Here is a 19,597-nt window from a genome sequence, read left to right as displayed (position 1 = left end):
AGCACCAGTGAATATCAGGGAAACTCACTTTCTTAGCACTCTAGGCTTCAAAGTCAAAACATCAGTAAGCCTACAACAGGTGAAGTTAACATTTTCCTGCTTGTGTATTTAGAGCTTCAGTTGGTAGGAATCCAGACTTGCAAGTTAGCTCTGACATAGTGAACAACCTTTACTTTGCTAGCAACTAGCTCTGGCCTTTATGTCACAAGCATGTGTAACTTAGCACTTTAATACATAGTTAAGGACTCCATAACTATATTCACCAGTAAAATGAAAGAGTAGAAATTAACCACGAACGGCAACCAAGGATCAACAGAAAACCAAAAGAAGAAACAAACACACGGTTATTAAACATTACTGCCTTCAGAATGGAAACCTGTTGAACTTCAAACAAAACAGGAGTTTGACTATGTTGATAAGCTGCATTTGCAACAAGCAACGACTGAATTATTTTAAAAACATTCTTCTAATGAGAAAACACAGATCAGGAAAAAAAAAAAAAAAAAAAAAAAAAAATCAATTACAAAGACAAAGCCCCTATTATTTACTTCCATTAAATACAATTAACTCCAAAAGAGCCAACACTTAAAATTTGTTTATTCCTATGTTGGCAAAATATACATAGCAATAAATTGAATATACCATATTAAAACTCTAATATTGCTAAATGATATTTAACAGATTTTGTATACATATGTAATAATACCTTGAGGAGTTTTGAAAAGAGGTGGAAAGAAAATTCAATAAAACTTACTGTGAAAATGATAAAATAACACTTCACAATAATTGAGTTTTACTGATTTACTGAGTTGTGTGTGTTCTGGGGTCACTCGTATTACTGAATTTTATAATGTCTTATTTATATAATATCTACTATTTGGACATGTCATACATTAGGGAAACAACAAATGATTTCTAATGAGTAATGAGACTGCTCTGCTCTCACCTCTATGCAAAGACAATTGTTCCTCGTGGCAGCTTTACTGAGTTGCTTTGCTGAAATATCAGAAGAATACCAAGCTAGCAATACAAAAGCAGTGGAAATTTGACCTGAGGCACTGAGGCACCTGAAATTAGAGCAGAATCTCCAAATAGGCACATAGCAAGCCAGCAGGCTCTATGTGTGCAGATTTCCATTCTGAAGGGTACTGGCTCAGATAAAGCTTAAAAGAATCCAGTCCAGATGCTTCTCAAGAACAATATCTTATCCCCACCTTCTCTACTCACTGTTAAGAGAACACTTACTAGGTTGCCCATTGACTGCTTTCTAAAGTCATCACTGCATTTGAAGTACTATTGGTCAAAGTCAGCAATACAACTGGATAAGCTGATTCTAAATCTTCATCTAAAGGCAACTTCACTGTTAAGAAATGACAGGACTAGCTGTTCTCTCTTTCTCATTCATGGCTGCTGACCAACAACAACATCTAACCACTTCTTGTATGCCATGGCAAAGTGTCTCTGTTCGGGGTTAGAACAGTTCTCCAAGATGCTCTTTATAAAGTTGTGCTCAGAGAATAGGGTGAGAGGGCCAGGCCGCAGAATGCCTCTCTTCTGTCGTTTGCTATTATGCAGATCTGTCAAGGACGCCCCATCTACCTCCATAGCTTCACTAGTATGGCTCTGTCCATTCACTGTCTCCCCCTGGCCTGGGCAGCTTTGATCATCATCCCCCAGCAGGCCTGGGTCGCTGTCATTAGGGTGCACAGACTCAATGCAGTCGTTGCTGCTGCAGTGGTGCTGGTGTTCCCTCTTCAAATGGTGCCACAAGTGAAAGACATGCCGCCTGAAATGGGTGTAAACATTCAATTCAGTTCCAATTCATTTCAGTTTTATTTGTATAGTGCCAAATCGCAATTTAAAAAAAAAAAAAACACAACACAAAAGGCACTTACAGACATATAAACATTTGGTACAAGAAAATGTCCTGGTTTTCTGCATAAACTAGTTATGAAATGTGATCTGATCTTCACCAGTCATAAATATCAACAAACAATATTTCTAAACACACAGTCATCATCTTTTATGTCTTTGTTCAACACACCTGCCATACTCTGCTATTCTGCAGTCTTTGAATGACATGTTTAACATGTAACATATATAGATGGGTCGAGTGACAAATGAATAGAAAAAGCTGAATGTTTGACCTCGGTAATGAGGGTATCTGGTATCTCCGTATCTGTGGAGGGGCATTTTGCTGGCCTTGTTTGGAAATTTGCAGTTAAATATTCTGTTCAATTTCACTTTGTCATTACATTGAATACACAGGTTTTCTCATTTGTTTGTGAAAGTGCAGCAAAAATAAAACAAATATTAGCATATTTTAAAAGCTGTTTTTGTTCTTTATATGAAAATGTTTTTAGAAAATTTAAACAAATCTTAGAAAACTGAAAATCCACAACTATCAACATAAGTAGAGTAAGAAACATAGCTCTAGAAGAACTGTAGGATATTCTGTTTAACACCTCAATGACTGAATTTAGTGTACTAAATATTAATTCATGTTTAAATTATGCGTTATACTATATCATTGCAAAATAACAGATACCTTGTTTTGTGTTCACCTCTGACCTCACCTGTGACTCCAGAGTGTCTCATGTCCAGGGAAGGCCTGGATCAGGTCTGAGCACAGCTCCATCTCCTGGCGGAAGAGCTGAAGGACTGTAATGAAGCTGAGCAGCTTGTCCTCTCCATCTGTAGCCTCTGCACCTGACAAATCCCCATTAGCTTGGACATCGTTGTGATGGTGGGGACTGCTCCTGGGAATTGTGCTGAAATGGTGCTGGGGTGAACTGGTGGTGGTACTAGCTGGAGTCTGGAAAAACTCAGTGATTAGCTCCTTGAGTAAGAACTGGCGGTAGTGGAACCCACTGTGGTCAGAGACATGCATGGACACCCATAGGCGCATAGAGGACAGCTCATCATGGAAAACCTGTTGGGAAAGACAGCCGTGAGTGCAAGTATTTGTGAGAAACAGAACACTTACATTAAATTTAGACTGTTATGTTGAGATTAGACTGTCATGTTGTCAAGTTATCCTTCAAGTGATTTTTTTTTTAATTAAAGGAAAAAGGACTAAAATCCCTGATTTAAAAAAAAAAAAAAAAAAAAAAAAAAAAAAAACCTGTGGCAACTAATTCTACCCAGTGTTTCTCCTATCATTTATATGATGGGGTGAGTCACCCTGCCAATGCAACATCTCCCCTGGATACAACGTTCTACAATCCTTAAAAAAGAAAAACCATAAAAGCACCTTTTCCTTGTCATACCTTGACATTGCCCTTGGCCATGTGCTGTAGCACCCAGATCCGGTGGGACCATGCATTATAGTTGCTGGGATAGCGGCAGGCAGCATCAGAGCACACCTTCATCTCTTGGTGAAGGGTCCTGGCCAGCTGGTCACTGTGCTGTTGGATCCTTTCTGCATCAGCTTGCTCTGCTTCACCCTGATGATGCTGCTGCTTCCTGCTGCAGCCTACAGCAGAAAACTGATTCAGGATCTGCTGCAGTACCCAGCGTCTGCAGGGAGACATGATGGGTGAGATAATGCCATTTATCTCTGTATAAATACATAAAAATACATGTGGGCCATTTTTTGTGGCTCGTGCCACAAAGGGCACACTAAGCCAGTACAGTGGCATCCCATAGGCCAAAGAATTTTTTGCCAAGCTCCTCTTATTACAGCTGTAAATAATTAATAATGATTTATTGACTAAACTTACACTATAATCTTTTGGTTAATGTTCTGCCAGATTGTGAGTAAAAACACATCACTTTAGAGCATCACTTTACAATCTCAGCTGAATTGTTTTTTTTGTAGTTTGACAGGAGTCTTCTCGAGATATGATCAGGTAATAGAAGCACATTAAGTACAGCAGACAAAATTACATACAGTCAAAGTTCCCACTTTTTAAATAATTTTACAAAATATTTTCCTTGACATAAGGCTAGTATGTGAGATAGAGTTAACACCCTAGACTATCAAGCTACTCTATATTAGTGTTGTACAGATTTATCACACAATACCACCAAGGAGGGTCTGACCAGTCCCACATTCATTTTGCACTACGTCAGCAACTGCAAACACAGAGCTGGGAGCATAAAGAACTATGGTCAGAGAGGAAGAATGAGGATTATATGAAGAGACTCAACACACTGACACCTGGTGTCACTCCTACTTACCACTTGATTAACCTGGATTTAACAAGTAGAGTCAAGCAACTGTTTTTAACACTGTTTCAGATTTGGGAAACCTTTTTTCTATTTGAGATCACACAATCCAGACCAAAACACTACTACAATTAACCTTTAATCTTTATGAGCAGACCTTTAAGTTAGACCTGGTCTAGCGTTAATTGTGATGGAGAAAAGAGTGAAACCATCAAGATTTTCATTTCCTCTGCTTAATAAAATAAAGGCTTTGCAAATCTAAAAGTATGTTTTAAAACAGTGGTAAGGCTTTAACTAGGAATAAAAATTATTTTTCCCTCAAGCAGTCATTCAGTGAATTTAACAAATAATAATGACAATGTCAAACATGGATATGGAGATAAATACTTGCTTAACTACCAATAAAACATACTAGATTTAACCCTTGTGCACTGTTCGAAAACACTACCCTTTCGTTATGTTCAGGATGAAAACATCCACAAAAATAAAACTGCTGTAAAAATATTTTTTTCAACTTTATTTGCTTAAATCTGTTAATGAGTTCTGATCAAAACTACTAAATGATAACAATTTTTTTTTAAATAATTCCAGGATTTTAACTCTTTAAATGCCAATTTCATAAGTGATGTGGATTTGTGGGGGTGGGGGGCAACACACAAAATGACTTATTTTCAATATAAAAAGTGATAGTGGACAGGATATTTTTTTTTACCTTTCATCCCAGTCTTGGATATGTCAAAGATTAGTAACACTGATTTTGATGCATTGTTATTTTTTGCGCAGCATCAGATTTTAATTTTTCTGACTAATTTACTGTTCATGGATGTTTTTGCCCCATTGACTGTAATAACGACAAATTTTGACTGCACAGCCATGACACTATATAATCATGCATTCTTGATGGGTTGGTGGTTTCCCCTGTTGGGAAGAGGTAAAATTTATGATTTTTATTGTTGACAACCAAGTGGCCCCATTAATGCAACCACAGGGGGGCACAATCCAGTGTCTTCATGTGCCGCTCCCAAGTCTGGGTAAATGCAGAGGGTTGTGGCAGGGCATCTGACGTAAAATGTCAGCCAAATTAAACATGTGAATCACAAATACGACTCCCATACCAGATCGGTCACGGCCTGGGCTAACGACGACCGCCACTGGTGCTGTTGACCTACAGTGTGCCAGTGGAAATTGGACTACTGATGGTTGAAGAAGGAGAGGAGGAAGGCGTGTTTGTAGACAAAGAGAAGAGGAAGGGCAGGAGTGTAGGACTTAGAGTAGGGACTTTGTCAGGGAAAACTAGAGAGTTGGCTGATATGATGGAGAGAAGAAAGGTGGATATTTTGTGTGCTCAGGAGACCAGGTGGAAAGGTAGCAAGGCTTAAAGACTAGGAGCAGGTTTCAAGCTATTTTAACATGGTGTGGATGGAGAGAGGAATGGAGTAGGAGTTACCCTGAAGGAGGATTTTGCTAGGAATGTTCTGGAGGTGAAGAGTGTCAGATAGGGTGATGAATCTGAAGCTGGAAGTTGAAGGTGTGATGTTGAATGTTGTCAGTGGTTATGCCCCACTGGTAGGATGTGAGTTAGAAGAGAAGGAGAAATTCTGGAGGGAGATGGATGAGGTGATTCGGGGTATCCCTAGTGGTGAGAGAGTGGTGATTGGGGCAGACTTCAACGGACATGTTGGTGAGGGAAACAGAGGTGACGAGGAAGTGATGGGTAAGTTTGGTATGCAGGACAGGAATGCAGAAGGACAGATGGTGGTAGACTTCGCAAAAAGGATGGAAATGGCTGTAGTGAACACCAGAAAAGGGAGGAGCATAGGGTGACATATAAGAGTGGAGGCAGGAGCACGCAAGTTGGTTACATCTTGTGAAGGCGTTACAACCTGAAAGATATCAGTTACTGCAAAGTAGTGGCAGGGGAGAATGTAGCCAGGCAGCATAGGATGTGGTGTGTAGGATGACTGGTGGTGAGGAAGATGAAGAGGACAAGGGCAGAGCAGAGGACCAAGTGGTGGAAGTTGAAAAAGGAAGAGTGTTGTGTGGCTTTCAGGGAGGAGCTGAAACAGGCTCTGGGAGGTGAGGAGGTTCTTCCAGATGACTGGACAGCTACAGCTAGAGTGATCAGGGAGACAGGTAGGAAGGTACTTGGTCTGTCATCTGGAAAGAGGAAAGCAGATAAAGGAGACTTGGTGATGGAATGAGGAAGTTCAGGAGTGTGTTAAGAGGAAAGGGTTAGCTAAGAAGAAGTGGGACACAGAGGACAGACGAGAACAGACAGGAGTACAGGGAGATGCAGTGTAAAGTGAAGGTAGAGGTGGCAAAGGCCAAAAAAAGGGTGTATGAGGATTTGTATGATAGGTTGGACACTAAGGAGGGAGAGGTGGATTTGTACAGGTTGGCGAGGCAGAGAGACAGAAATGGGAAGAACGTGCAGCAGGTTAGGGTGATTAACCCTCTGGGGTCTGAGGGGATTTGGGGCCCTGGACAAATTTGTGCTTTTTTCAGTGTTTAAACATATTAATGGCTAAAGTCTGATAATACTGTAATCAGCACAAAATGGGCTACAATAATATGTGAGCAGCAACTTTACACATGATTGTGTTTTTGAGAAAACAGTGTTTATGTATGGTTAGTGAAAAACTACAATTTTTAAGTCACTGAAATAAGACCATAAAACACAGAGCATTGATTCACAAGACTTTGGAGACCTGCATGTTGTAGGCTAAAGTGTTTACTTCAGAGTGCTGTGAATGTCATCTTGTTCACTCATTCACAGTAAACAATACACTGATTTATATTTTCTAAGACACTTTTTGTCCAGAAAGGCCATATGCAAGAAGGTGTGTCTCAGGATGAACAGTCGTGATTTATCTGAGAAGACAAAAGACGCACTCAACGACCAGACAAAGATGCGCATAATGAGTCTTTCAGTCAATGTAGATGGGAGGGGATTAGCGCAGCACAATACAAAACAATGCGGAGCCAAACGTTCGTCATTTGAGTTAAAAATCAGTGTTTTTACTCTGAGAACAAACTAAACTATTTGTCTCTGTGTGGAATATAAGAAGCCCTTCTTGACGTGCGTAACACGCAGAAAAAGTGAGTAAATTCAATGATGAAGTTTGACGTTTTATGTCATTTCTCAGGGGCGTGCACATATTTACCTGGTTCACCTGAGATTATTTACATGTGAACAGAGTACAAGACGGGATCGCATTACCTGTAATGAGGTGAGACAAAACGTACTTCTTACGTTCATACGGATTAAATAAAAAGTGATGACTTGTTTTCGACTTGAATTGTTTCACTCAAAAGAAAACATTTCAAGCTTTCTAGCCATATAATTCTTATTTTTATGAGGCAAGTATTCGCTGAGATTTTGGTTGTTGTATTTACGCGTCTGTGAAGAGAAATGACAGAGACAGAAAAGACAGACAGCACATCCTGTCGGCTTTCTTTATTTAAAAAAAAAAGCACAAAGTTTTGTTATTATGATGGTATACAACTAAAACTAGACCCTTTACAGATTTGAATGATATATTTCTTTTATCTATACGATCAGAATTGACGGAGTAATTTAAGTTTGTTTCGGCGTTATCAGGAGAAGATGCGTCAAAATGCGCCGGCACGTTCGTCGACCCCAGAGGGTTAAGGACAGGAATGGAAATGTGTTGACAGGTGCCACAAGTGTGATGGAAAGATGGAAGGAATACTTTGAAGAGTTGATGAATGAGGAAAATGAGAGCACAGAGTACAAGAGGTGACTGTTGTGGAGCAGGAAGTAGCAAAGATCAGTAAGGATGAAGTGAGGAAGGCGTTGAAGAGGATGAAGAATGGAAAGGCAGATGGTCCTGATGACATATGTGTGCAGGTATGGAAGTGTTTAGGAGAGGTGGCAGTAGAGTTTTTGACTGGGCTACTTAACAAGATCTTGGAGAGAGAGGATGCCTGAGGAATGGAGGAGAAGTGTACTGGTGCCCATTCAAGGGAGACGTGCAGAGTTGTGGAAACTACAGAGGAATAAAGCTGATGAGTCACACAATGAAGTTATGGGAAAGAGTAGTGGAGGATAGGCTGAGGTCAGAAGTGAGCATTTGTGAGCAGCAGTATGGTTTCATGCCAAGAAAGAGTACCACAGATGCAATATTTGCTTTGAGAATGCTGATGGAGAAGTACAGAGAAGGCAAGAAGGAGCTGCTTTGTGTCTTTGTAGATTTGGAAAAAGCATATGACAGGGTGCCGAGAGAGGAGCTGTGGTTTTGTATGAGGAAGTCTGGAGTGGCAGAGAAGTACGTTTGAGTGGTGCAGGACATGTATGAGAGCTGTAAGACAGTGGTGAGGTGTGCTGTAGGGGTGACAGAGGAGTTCAAGGTGGAGGTGGGACTGCACCAAGGATCGGCTTTGAGCCCCTTCTTGTTTGCTGTAGTGATGGACAGGCTGACAGATGAGGTTAGACAGGAATCTATATGGACTATATCAGCATATTATAGTGTGTGTGTGTACAGTCTTTCCAACAGGACTCGCAGGATATCACCTCCGGCCCTCTGCAAGTGTACAGTATTGTTCAAAATAATAGCAGTACAATGTGACTAACCAGAATAATCCAGGTTTTTAAGTATATTTTTTTTTATTGCAAACAAGTTACAGTAGGTGCAGTAGATTCTCAGAAAACAAACAAGACCCAGCATTCATGATATGCACGCTCTTAAGGCTGTGCAATTGGGCAATTAGTTGAAAGGGGTGTGTTAAAAAAAATAGCAGTGTCTGCCATTGACTGTACAAACTCAAAACTATTTTGTACAAACGTTTTTGTTTCTAGGATTTAGCAATTCTGTGAATCACTAAACTAATATTTAGTTGTATGACCACAGTTTTTTATAACTGCTTCACATCTGTGTGGCATGGAGTCAACCAACTTGTGGCACCTTTCAGCTGTTATTCCACCCCATGATTCTTTAACAACATTCCACAATTGATTTACATTTCTTGGTTTTGCTTCAGAAACAGCATTTTTGATATCAGCCCACAAGTTCTCGTTTGGATTAAGGTCCGGGGATTGGGCTGGCCACTCCATAACATTAATTTTGTTGGTTTGGAACCAAGACTTTGCTCGTTTACTAGTGTGTTTGGGGTCATTGTCTTGCTGAAACAACCATTTCAAGGGCATGTCCTCTTCAGCATAAAGCAATATGACCTCTTCAAGTATTTTGACATATGCAAACTGATCCATGATCCCTGATATGCAATAAATAGGCCCAACACCATAGTAGGAGAAACATGCCCATATCATGATGATTGCACCACCATGCTTCACTGTTTTCACTGTGTACTGTGGCTTGAATTCAGAGTTTGGGGGTCATCTCTCAAACTGTCTATGGCCCTTGGACCCAAAAAGAACAATTTTACTCTCATCAGTCCACAAAATGTTCCTCCATTTCTCTTTAGGTCACTTGATGTGTTCTTTGGCAAATTGTAATCTCTTCTGCACATGCCTTTTTTTTTTTTTTTTTTTTTTTTTATTAAACAGAGGGACTTTGCAGGGGATTCTTGAAAATAGATTAGCTTCACACGGACGTCTTCTAACTGTCACAGTACTTACAGGTAACTCCAGACTGTCTTTGATCATCCTGGAGCTGATCATTGGCTGAGCCTTTGCCATTCTGGTTATTCTTCGATCCATTTTGATGGTTGTCTTCCGTTTTCTTCCACGTCTCTCTGGTTATGCCCTCCATTTTAAGGCATTGGAGATCATTTTAGCTGGACAGCCTATAATTTTTTGCACCTATTTATAGGTTTTCCCCTCTCCAATCAACTTTTTAATCAAAGTACACTGTTCTTCTGAACAATGTCTTGAACGACCCATTTTCCTCAGGCTTTCAAATGCATGTTCAACAAGTTCTGGCTTCATCCTTAAATAGGGGCCACCTGATTCACACCTGTTTTTTCACAAAATTGATGACCTCACTGATTGAATGCCACAATGCTATTTTTTTTTTAACACACCCCTTTCAACTAATTGCCCAATTGCACAGCCTTAAGAGCATGCATATCATGAATGCTAGGTCTTGTTTGTTTTCTGAGAATCTACTGCACCTACTGGTAACTTGTTTGCCATGTAGCAATAAAGAAATATACTAAAAACCTGGATTATTCTGGTTAGTCACATTGTGCTGCTATTATTTTGAACAACCCTGTATCTACCACAACAGATGAAAGTGCTGGCTGTTGTTTTTTTTTTTTTTTGTCCTTTGCTCAACGTGCATGATCCCCTTTTTACTCCTGAACTGTTCGTGCCTGCTGGTATCAGCTGCAGAAGACTACGTCCCTCTCACCAGTGCGGCAGCAACTAGTGCGCAAGGGAGGTGATCAACAATATTGATGCAGAGACCAGAGAATTTCCCAGTTCTTCTAGAAAAAGCTATGCAGATATGTCCACAAAATTAAAAATAACATCTGTGGCCACTGATTGGCCTTCTGCAGCTGTAGGTGCCGACAACTGCAGCTGGTTTATTTTTCCTGATTATCCCCACCAAGGCTACTTTATTCTGCAGAAGCTCCTAAGCAAGTGAGTAGGAGGTAAAAGTTGTCACAAGTGACAGTGAGGGCCCTGGACTCCAGTTATCTTCATGACAGAAGGCCCTCCTGGCCTACCGCTGCAGTATCACAGTATCAATTTTTTCCAAGTAAATGTCACACCTCCACTGGTGAACTGTCCAGGGTGTACACCTGTCTTTCACCCAAAGAGAGCTGAGATAGGCTCCAGCAGATCCCAGTGACCCTAATTAGGGCTAACTGGGTATACAGTGGGTACGGAAAGTATTCAGACCCCTTTAAATTTTTCACTCTTTGTGTCATTGCAGCCATTTGCCAAAATCAAAAAAGTTCATTTTATTTCTCATTAATGTACACTCAGCACCCCATCTTGACAGAAAAAAACAGAAATGTAGAAATTTTTGCAAATTTATTAAAAAAGAAAAACTGAAATATCACATGGTCGTAAGTATTCAGACCCTTTGCAGTGACACTCATATTTAACTCACATGCTGTCCATTTCTTCTGATCCTCCTTGAGATGGTTCTGCTCCTTCATTGGAGTCCAGCTGTGTTTAATTAAACTGATTGGACTTGATTAGGAAAGGCACACACCTGTCTATATAAGACCTTACAGCTCACAGTGCATGTCAAAGCAAATGAGAATCATGAGGTCGAAGGAACTGTCCAAGGAGCTCAGAGACAGAATTGTGGCAAGGCACAGATCTGGCCAAGATTACAAAAGAATTTCTGCAGCACTCAAGGTTCCTAAGAGCACAGTGGCCTCCATAATCCTCAAATGGAAAAAGTTTGGGACGACCAGAACTCTTCCTAGACCTGGCCGTCCAGCCAAACTGAGCAATCGTGGGAGAAGAGCCTTGGTGAGAGAGGTAAAGAAGAACCCAAAGATCACTGTGGCTGAGCTCCAGAGATGCAGTAGGGAGATGGGAGAAAGTTCCACAAAGTCAACTATCACTGCAACCCTCCACCAGTCGGGGCTTTATGGCAGAGGGGCCCAACGGAAGCCTCTCCTCGGTGCAAGACACATGAAAGCCCGCATAGAGTTTGCCAAAAGACACATGAAGGACTCCCAGACTATGAGAAATATGATTCTCTGGTTTGATGAGACCAAGATTGAACTTTTTGGCTTTAATTCTAAGCGGTATGTGTGGAGAAAACCAGGTACTGCTCATGAGTGAAACATGGTGGTGGGAGCATCATGTTGTGGGAGTGTTTTTCAGCTGCAGGGACAGGACGACTGGTTGCAATTGAAGGAAAGATGAATGTGGCCAAGTACAGAGATATCCTGGAAGAAAACCTCTTCCACAGTGCTCAGGACCTCAGACTGGGCCGAAGGTTCACCTTTGAACAGGACAATGACCCTAAGCACACAGCTAAAATAACAAAGGAGTGGCTTCGGAACAACTCTGTGACCGTTCTTGACTCCCCCAGCCAGAGCCCTGACCTAAACCCAATTGAGCATCTCTGGAGAGACCTGAAAATGGCTGTCCACCAACGTTCACCATCCAACCTGACAGAACTGGAGAGGATCTGCAAGGAAGAATGGCAGAGGATCCCCAAATCCAGGTGTGAAAAACTTGTTGCATCATTCCCAAGAAGACTCATGGCTGTACTAGCTCAAAAGGGTGCTTCTACTCAATACTGAGCACAGGGTCTGAATACTTATGACCATGTGATATTTCAGTTTTTCTTTTTTAATAAATTTGCAAAAATTTCTACATTTCTGTTTTTTTCTGTCAAGATGGGGTGCTGAGTGTACATTAATGAGAAATTAAATGAACTTTTTTGATTTTGGCAAATGGCTGCAATGACACAAAGAGTGAAAAATTTAAAGGGGTCTGAATACTTTCCGTACCCACTGTAGATAATACTAGATAATGGATGGATGTCACACCTCCAGGCATAGGATGTGATGCATCAGCAGTCACTCAAATTTTTAGTCCATATTTGGCCATTCATCCACTGTGACATCTTTGCTGGGGTTGAATAGGAAGGGAAGGCGATGCATCCACATTTCCCACAGAGATCTGACGGGGGCAAGCTTGTCTTCTTTATGACAAACTGGTCTCTGCGGCTTGTTGTCGAAGCACAGAGCTCTGGTGATTTTATGAAATCTTGAGAGGGACATGGTGGTTCTGAAAATCGCATGACCACTGCGATCATTCCACAGGCAGCATGTGGACTCCCCTCTAGACCTGTAGTCTCCGGCCAAAATCAGTAGCCCGATGTAGGCAGGGAGATCTGTGGAGTCCACGCTGGTCCAGTTTCTTTCTCACTGTGTGGCGCCCATGAAGGTTGGTCATACTGACAATGAGGTCAATTATCTCCGTTAACAGACTGAATGCAGAATCCACGTTCTGGACCCTCACAATGACGTAACGCATCTGCCGTAAAGTCACGCCTCTGCCAGGCTGAAACAAGGGAATTGCCTTCATGTTGGTGGGAAACCACACTTTGCCATTTCTCCCAGTCCACCCAAATCCAGGATCCTCGCAATCCTCCTTACTTTCGGTGGAAAAAGCTGGAGGACGATGAGTGTGACAACAAAAATCAGGACTCTCCTGAATCAGTAGTGTCAGAGAGAGAAGATGATATATTCTGCAGCTTGCTGGAGGGGTCAGGAAAACTTTGGTACGAGTGAAGCCACTCCTTATGGTGCTTGCTGCTCTTCTCACCATGAAATGACCAGCAGAATGTCATGCAAGTGTTAAATCCACTTACCTTGTTTTTGTTTAGTCTGTACTTCTCCCCATCAAAACGCAGCAGGTGCATAAATACACTTACTTTGAGAAACTCAATATGTACCTCAGCTCTCAGAGAACAAAAACTACATTGAGCAAACAAAAACACACACCTCAGTGTCAACATGCAAAGCTCTCTTACACACACACTGTAATATGCTGATATAGTCCATATACAGTGGTGTGAAAATGTGTCGGCCCCCTTTCCTGATTTCTTATTTTTTTGCATGTTTGTCACACTTTAATGTTTCAGATCATCAAACAAATTTAAATATTAGTCAAAGATAACAAGTAAACACATCATGCAGTTTTTACATTAAGGTTTTTATTAAGGGAAAACAAAATCCAAAACTGCATGGCCCTGTGTGATAAAGTGTTTGCCCCCCTGTTAAAACATAACTGGTTTATCACATCTGAGTTCAATTCCTCTAATCACACCCTGGCCTGATTACTGCCACACCTGTTCGCAATCAAGAAATCACTTAAATAGGACCTGCCTGACAAAGTGAAGGAGACCAAAACATCCTCAAAAGCTAGACATCATGCCAAAATCCAAAGAAATTAAAAAACAAATGAGAAAGAAAATAATTGAGCTCTATCAGTCTGGAAAAGGTTATAAAGCCATTTCTAAAGCTTTGGGACTGCAGCGAACCACAGTGAGAGCCATTATCTACAAATGTATAGAATATGTAACAGTGGAGAACCTTCCCAGGAGTGGCCGGCTGACCAAAATTACCCCAAGAGCACAGCGACGACTCATCCAAGAGGTCACAAAAGACCCCACAACAACATCTAAAGAACTGTAGGCCTCACTTGCCTCAGTTAAGGTCACTGTTTGTGACTCCACCATAAGAAAGAGACTGGGTTAAAATGGTCTGCATGCCAGAGTTGCAAGACAAAAACCAAAAAACAATAAAGGCTCGTCTCAGTTTTGCCAGAAAACATCTTGATGATCCCCAAGACTTTTGGGAAAATACCCTCCAATGTGGCTGAATTACGACAACTCTGCAAAGATGAGTGGGCCAAAACTCCTCCAGAGCACTGTAACAGACTCATTACAAGTTATCGCAAATGCTTGATTGCAGTTGTTGCTGCTAGGAGTGGCCCAACCAGTTATTAGGTTTAGGGGGAAAACACTTTTTCACACAGGGCCATGTAGTTTTGGATTTTATTTTCCCTTAATAATAAAAACCTTCATTTCAAAACTGTATGATGTGTTTGCTTGTGTTATCTTTGACTAAAATTTTAAAGTGTGACAAACATGCAAAAAAATAAAATCAGGAAGGGGGCCACACTTTTTCACACCACTGTAAAACTCCATATAAAAGCCACAAATTAAGCTTTCTATGCACAGGCCTGTGTAAAGGGTTAATGGGGCAGCTTGGTTGTCAACAGTAAAAGTCAAATTTTACCTCTTCCCAACAGGGGAAACCACCAACCATTAAGAATGCATGATTATATAGCGTCATGGCTGTGCAGTCAAAAAAAGTTGTTAATGGCAGTCAATGGGGCCAAAAACATCCACAAAATAAATTAGTCTGAAAAAAAAATTAAAATCTGATGCTGCACAAACACTAACAATGCATCAAAATCAGTGTTAATCTTTGACACACCCAAGACTGAATTGAAAATAAGTCATTTTAGGTTTTTTTCCCCCAAATCCATGACATCACTTATGAAATCGCCATTTAAAGACTTATAATCCTGGATTTTTTAAAAACATTTAGTAGTTTGATCAGAACCGAAGCTGATTAACAGATTTAAGCAAAAAAAGTTGAAAAAAAAAATTTAACTGGTATATTTTTACAGCAGTTTATTTTAGTGGATGTTTTCTTCCCAAACATAACGAAAGGGTAGTGAATTTGCCCACAGTGTATTATTGACCTATGGGAAAATTTCCAAATCATATTTCCAGAATGTATGTCAAATTAAGGTTTGTCACCAAAAATCATTCCATTTGCTGAAATACAGTGAAAGTTATGGCCAAATTAATAGTGAAAAATGACCTTTAGTGGATGAAAACATCCCCAACAGTACATGAAGGTTAAGAAAGTGACAAAAAATGGTTCTCTGCAGTGAAGTCTTACCGGTGTATCCACGTCTCTGGGCTTTTGGGAAATTTGGTTAGGGCCAGCTTTCCCAAATAGAGGTCCTTCTCTAGGTTAAGAACTCCACACTCCAGCAACTCTTTCCTGCCAACAGTTAGCTATGCATTACAACAGACCTGCAAATTAGACTATGGTATTTATAGTTAGTATAGCTTGATTCACTTGTGTGGTGACCTGAGATCAACTTGGAGTATTTTATCTTTGTCAAGTCCTACACTTTCAAGAACATAAATAACAGACAACGCTGTAGCTATGTTGTAAATGCTACTGTGGCTGTATCGTACCTGACATTCCATGCGGTGGTGAAATCCGGGTTAAGCAGCAATAAAGTGCAAGTGATATCCACTAAAGCTGAGGAACACAAACAGGGACATAGCAAACAGTTTCAGGATTTTATTAAGCAACTTTATCAAGATTGAACAATTACAATACCTTCAGAAAGATTCAGACTCCTTTATATTTTGCACACATTGTTGATTTCATTTGAAATTGATAGAAAATATCAAATTATAACCCATTCAATCTCCACTGAATAACCCATAAGGACAGTCATAAAATGCTGGTAAATGTTTTTGTAAATGGGTAAATTTGACTCAGGAGGACAAAAGGTGTGTCGTATTGTCTTCAAATTCATTACACACCTTTTGTCCTCATGAGTCAAATTTACCCATTATATTTTGACTGCTTATAAAGCGTGAGGTATAAAATGATCACCAATTTTTTTGTTTCACCTTTTTAGTGAACTTGTTTTCAAGATATTAACATATATTTTACACTTATAGTAGGGAACGATCCATGTCATTTTTAGTTAATTATATGGAAGAAAGTTAAAGTCTGATAGACTTAAAGTTATCACATATTATCTTTTGAAAATGGGTCAAATTGACCCGAAGACAACAGGACGGTAAAACTGGATTACATCTTGAAAGATAAAAGACTTGCTGGCCTTGCATCTGCCCATAAAGAAAAACTAAAATGGAAAAACTGCAAAACGTTCAGCACAAAGAAAAAAAAAAACATTGTTCAACTTAGCTTTATTCTCAAGGATTCTGTGTATACCAAGCACAATCTTTGCATCATGTGCAGGAAACTTGTATGATGCCAGTGGAATTTTGAACAGATTCTAGTAACATTATATGTAGAGAACAGACCGGATGAACATGTAAACAGGCAGGTGAATGCAGGCAGGTTCTATTCCTGCTCCAATATACCCTGCATGGTGCCCATGGTGTAGTTGCAAATTCAATTAAAAGAAAAAGGCTGATATCCTTTGTACAGATAGTCTGTATTGTGGTCTAGAATGTGTCCATCACATACATGTCACAATGAATTTACTCTCTCAGAATCAAACAAGATGTCATTACTCATGTGACTGCAACCTCCCAGAATGATTTTGTTGAGGTAGACGTTATAAAGTTCACTTACCTTCCCTGTCCAGCCAGTGTTTGCGCTGGCGGTACAGCAGCAGCTTGTTGTGGACATATGGCAACAGGAACTTGACACACCAGCTTTCAATTCCCAGCTTGTTTTCCACCAGCACAATGGGACTGCGGTTGTAGCGGGCCTCTGGACAAGGGATCACACCAATTTCATCACTGTGAAAGCCGACAGAAAGAACAGGGGCTCGTGGTGATTTAAATTTGTTATATATGAACAGAGAATAATTGTGAAAATACAGTGTGCACCAACCATTTTTAGTAGCAAGTCAGGTAAAAAACAAAAAAAACAAAAAAACAAAACAAAAAAAAAATACATGAGGACTTGTTCAAAGATTTTTAGGACTGACTGACCTTAATTTCTTGAAATAATGGTGGTTTAAAGCACATTAACAAGCAAGAAATGTCAAATTAATTTTTGACAAGTCACACCTGTGAACTGAAAACCATCACAGGTCACTACCTCGCCAATCTTATGAGAGAATGCCATGAATGAGCCAAGCTGTCATCAAAGCTCAATGTAGCTACTTTGAATCATTTAAAATATGTATAACATATTCTGGGCTGTTTCACACTTATTCTGCTGACTACATAATTCCTCGCATGTTCTTTCTTAGTTTCAAATAGGGCTGCAACAAACAGCTGTTTTAATATTGGATTAATTAGTTATGTTTTTGATGAATCGATTAATCAGGCTCTTAAAAAAAAATAATATAAAGAAGTCATTTTTCAACACTTTGTCAAAATAAAAAAATAATACAAACTCTTTACTTTTTACGTGTGACGACACGATGACATTTAAACAGATCTTAAATTTTATTACATTAAAAGGGCACTTGTTTACTAGAATTTTACATTGAAAGCAAAAGTGAGTAGGTGCATTACACACAATGAAGCCACATGTTTTCAGACATGCACTTGAACACTGCTAGACATTATCCTGGTAAGCTGCATGTAAGAACAGCTGTCCGAGGAATACAGACCAGACAATAATTTTCCTGTGAGCTCCCTTGTAAAAAGTCTGAGTAGTGTCAAGATATGAGGCTGAAATCAACTGTATTTTCTCCCCAAGTGAATATGCGTTTCACTCGGACAATCTCCTGCTGTCTACTGCATACAGACAAAATTCACTAAATGTGCCAGAGGAAATGGATGTCTTAATATACAATGTTGAAATTTTAAAAAAAGAAAAAGAAAAATCACCGATGAAAAGGGTGTATCCAAACTCTGACCGGTAGTGTATATTTTGGTTTTGTATATAAACCACTTACCTGTGCCTTTTTATGCCGCAGATTCAAGACGTGGGTTACAGAATTTGGTACTACATTTCATATCTGTGTTGGAGTTCTGTTACAGACTGCATTTTGCTGTATTTGGGCTGTCCTTTTTTGCTAACCAAAGACTTCACTATGTTTCACTCCCAGGTGTTAACTTTGAGTAAGGACAAAACAACGTCACACAGCTCAAGCACTTCAGGTTACGAAAGCACAGTGCTATTATTTGCTAACCCTGACCAGACCCAAAACACCGGAGCTTAGGGATGTGAAAACTAAAACACATGTAAAGTCAAGCATACTGATTGCTAAATTAATCATTCTCGTCGTTACCAAAGCACCGACACTGGCCACTGGCCACCTTACCACGTCCAAAGGTTAGCCAGCTAACGTAATGACACGTAGCGTTAATAACTGACTATTTTGTAACGTCAATAGGATTAGGGGGAATGTTTCGAAAAAATCCTTTAACATAGTTACTTAACAGAATAAACAAACAAAAAACTAGCTGACAAAAATTTCAACTTTTTCTGAACCCCCATGATTCCAGGTGATAGTCCAAGCCCAGACTATGATGATAGTGGTATAGCGTTAGCTGGTTTAGGGCAGCTGGTTGGTTTAGGGTCCACGGTATGTGACAAATGCCACCGCAGTCTATCAGTTTTGTTCAATGTCAACTTACATATTCGGGTTTTTCTTGAAGGCGTTAGTGAGATCTTTAACCACTCTCTGGACCAACACGTCCACCTCCTCCCCCGACTCCGCCATTTTTAGAGCATCCAACTACGTCACTGACCTACATATATATATTTATATATATATATGGAAGCCGCGAGGGCCCATAGAGCGTGGGAAGGCAAAAAGAATATTCATACGCAGAACGAAGATATGTTATAAAGTCGATTTCCCAGTATTGTTTGAGAAATTGTTTTACGTCCATGTGTTTAATTGCAGCCTCTTCCAGCCTATTCCATAATAACGAGGCTGTTTATATAGGCTACTGGACAAACAAAAAAGAACATTATCCACAGTTTCTGCTGGGAGGCCTAACATTTTTCGATAAAAGTAAGATTTAGGAACTGTGTTCCAAATTAAAGATTTAATTTATGTTTTACATACTGGAGTTGTGAATTCGACATTTTCAAGCCATTTTAGCAACCTTTTTTAATTTCCTTAAACATCTGTATTGATATTAGTACATAACTAGAACATACCAGAGCAACATAAGAGAACTTGCATAGGTTTGATTACCGTTTTCAATTGAATAGTAGTCCTTGGAGCTTTACCTCAGGAGCATAAAATGTACATGTTGTTTTA

At 39.9% G+C, this 19,597-nt stretch overlaps 1 protein-coding gene across 1 annotated transcript; it reads right to left on the bottom strand.

The window, feature by feature from the left end:
• Window positions 1-516: 516 nt before the first annotated feature.
• Window positions 517-19,074, bottom strand: ptar1 (protein prenyltransferase alpha subunit repeat containing 1). Its single transcript, XM_026322247.1, has 7 exons — window positions 18,963-19,074; window positions 16,996-17,165; window positions 15,855-15,921; window positions 15,550-15,654; window positions 3,270-3,519; window positions 2,577-2,932; window positions 517-1,786 (listed from the first exon to the last, which is right to left on the bottom strand). Exons 1-7 carry the CDS (start codon window positions 19,046-19,048, stop codon window positions 1,402-1,404), a joined length of 1,419 nt encoding a protein of 472 aa, XP_026178032.1. The 5' UTR covers window positions 19,049-19,074; the 3' UTR covers window positions 517-1,401.
• Between the last annotated feature and the right edge of the window lie 523 nt (window positions 19,075-19,597).

The sequence above is a fragment of the Mastacembelus armatus genome, chromosome 9, assembly GCF_900324485.2.
Source record: "Mastacembelus armatus chromosome 9, fMasArm1.2, whole genome shotgun sequence".
NCBI lineage: Eukaryota > Metazoa > Chordata > Actinopteri > Synbranchiformes > Mastacembelidae > Mastacembelus > Mastacembelus armatus.
Note: the sequence above shows the minus strand (reverse complement) of the source record. Positions and strands in the feature narration are given on the sequence as shown.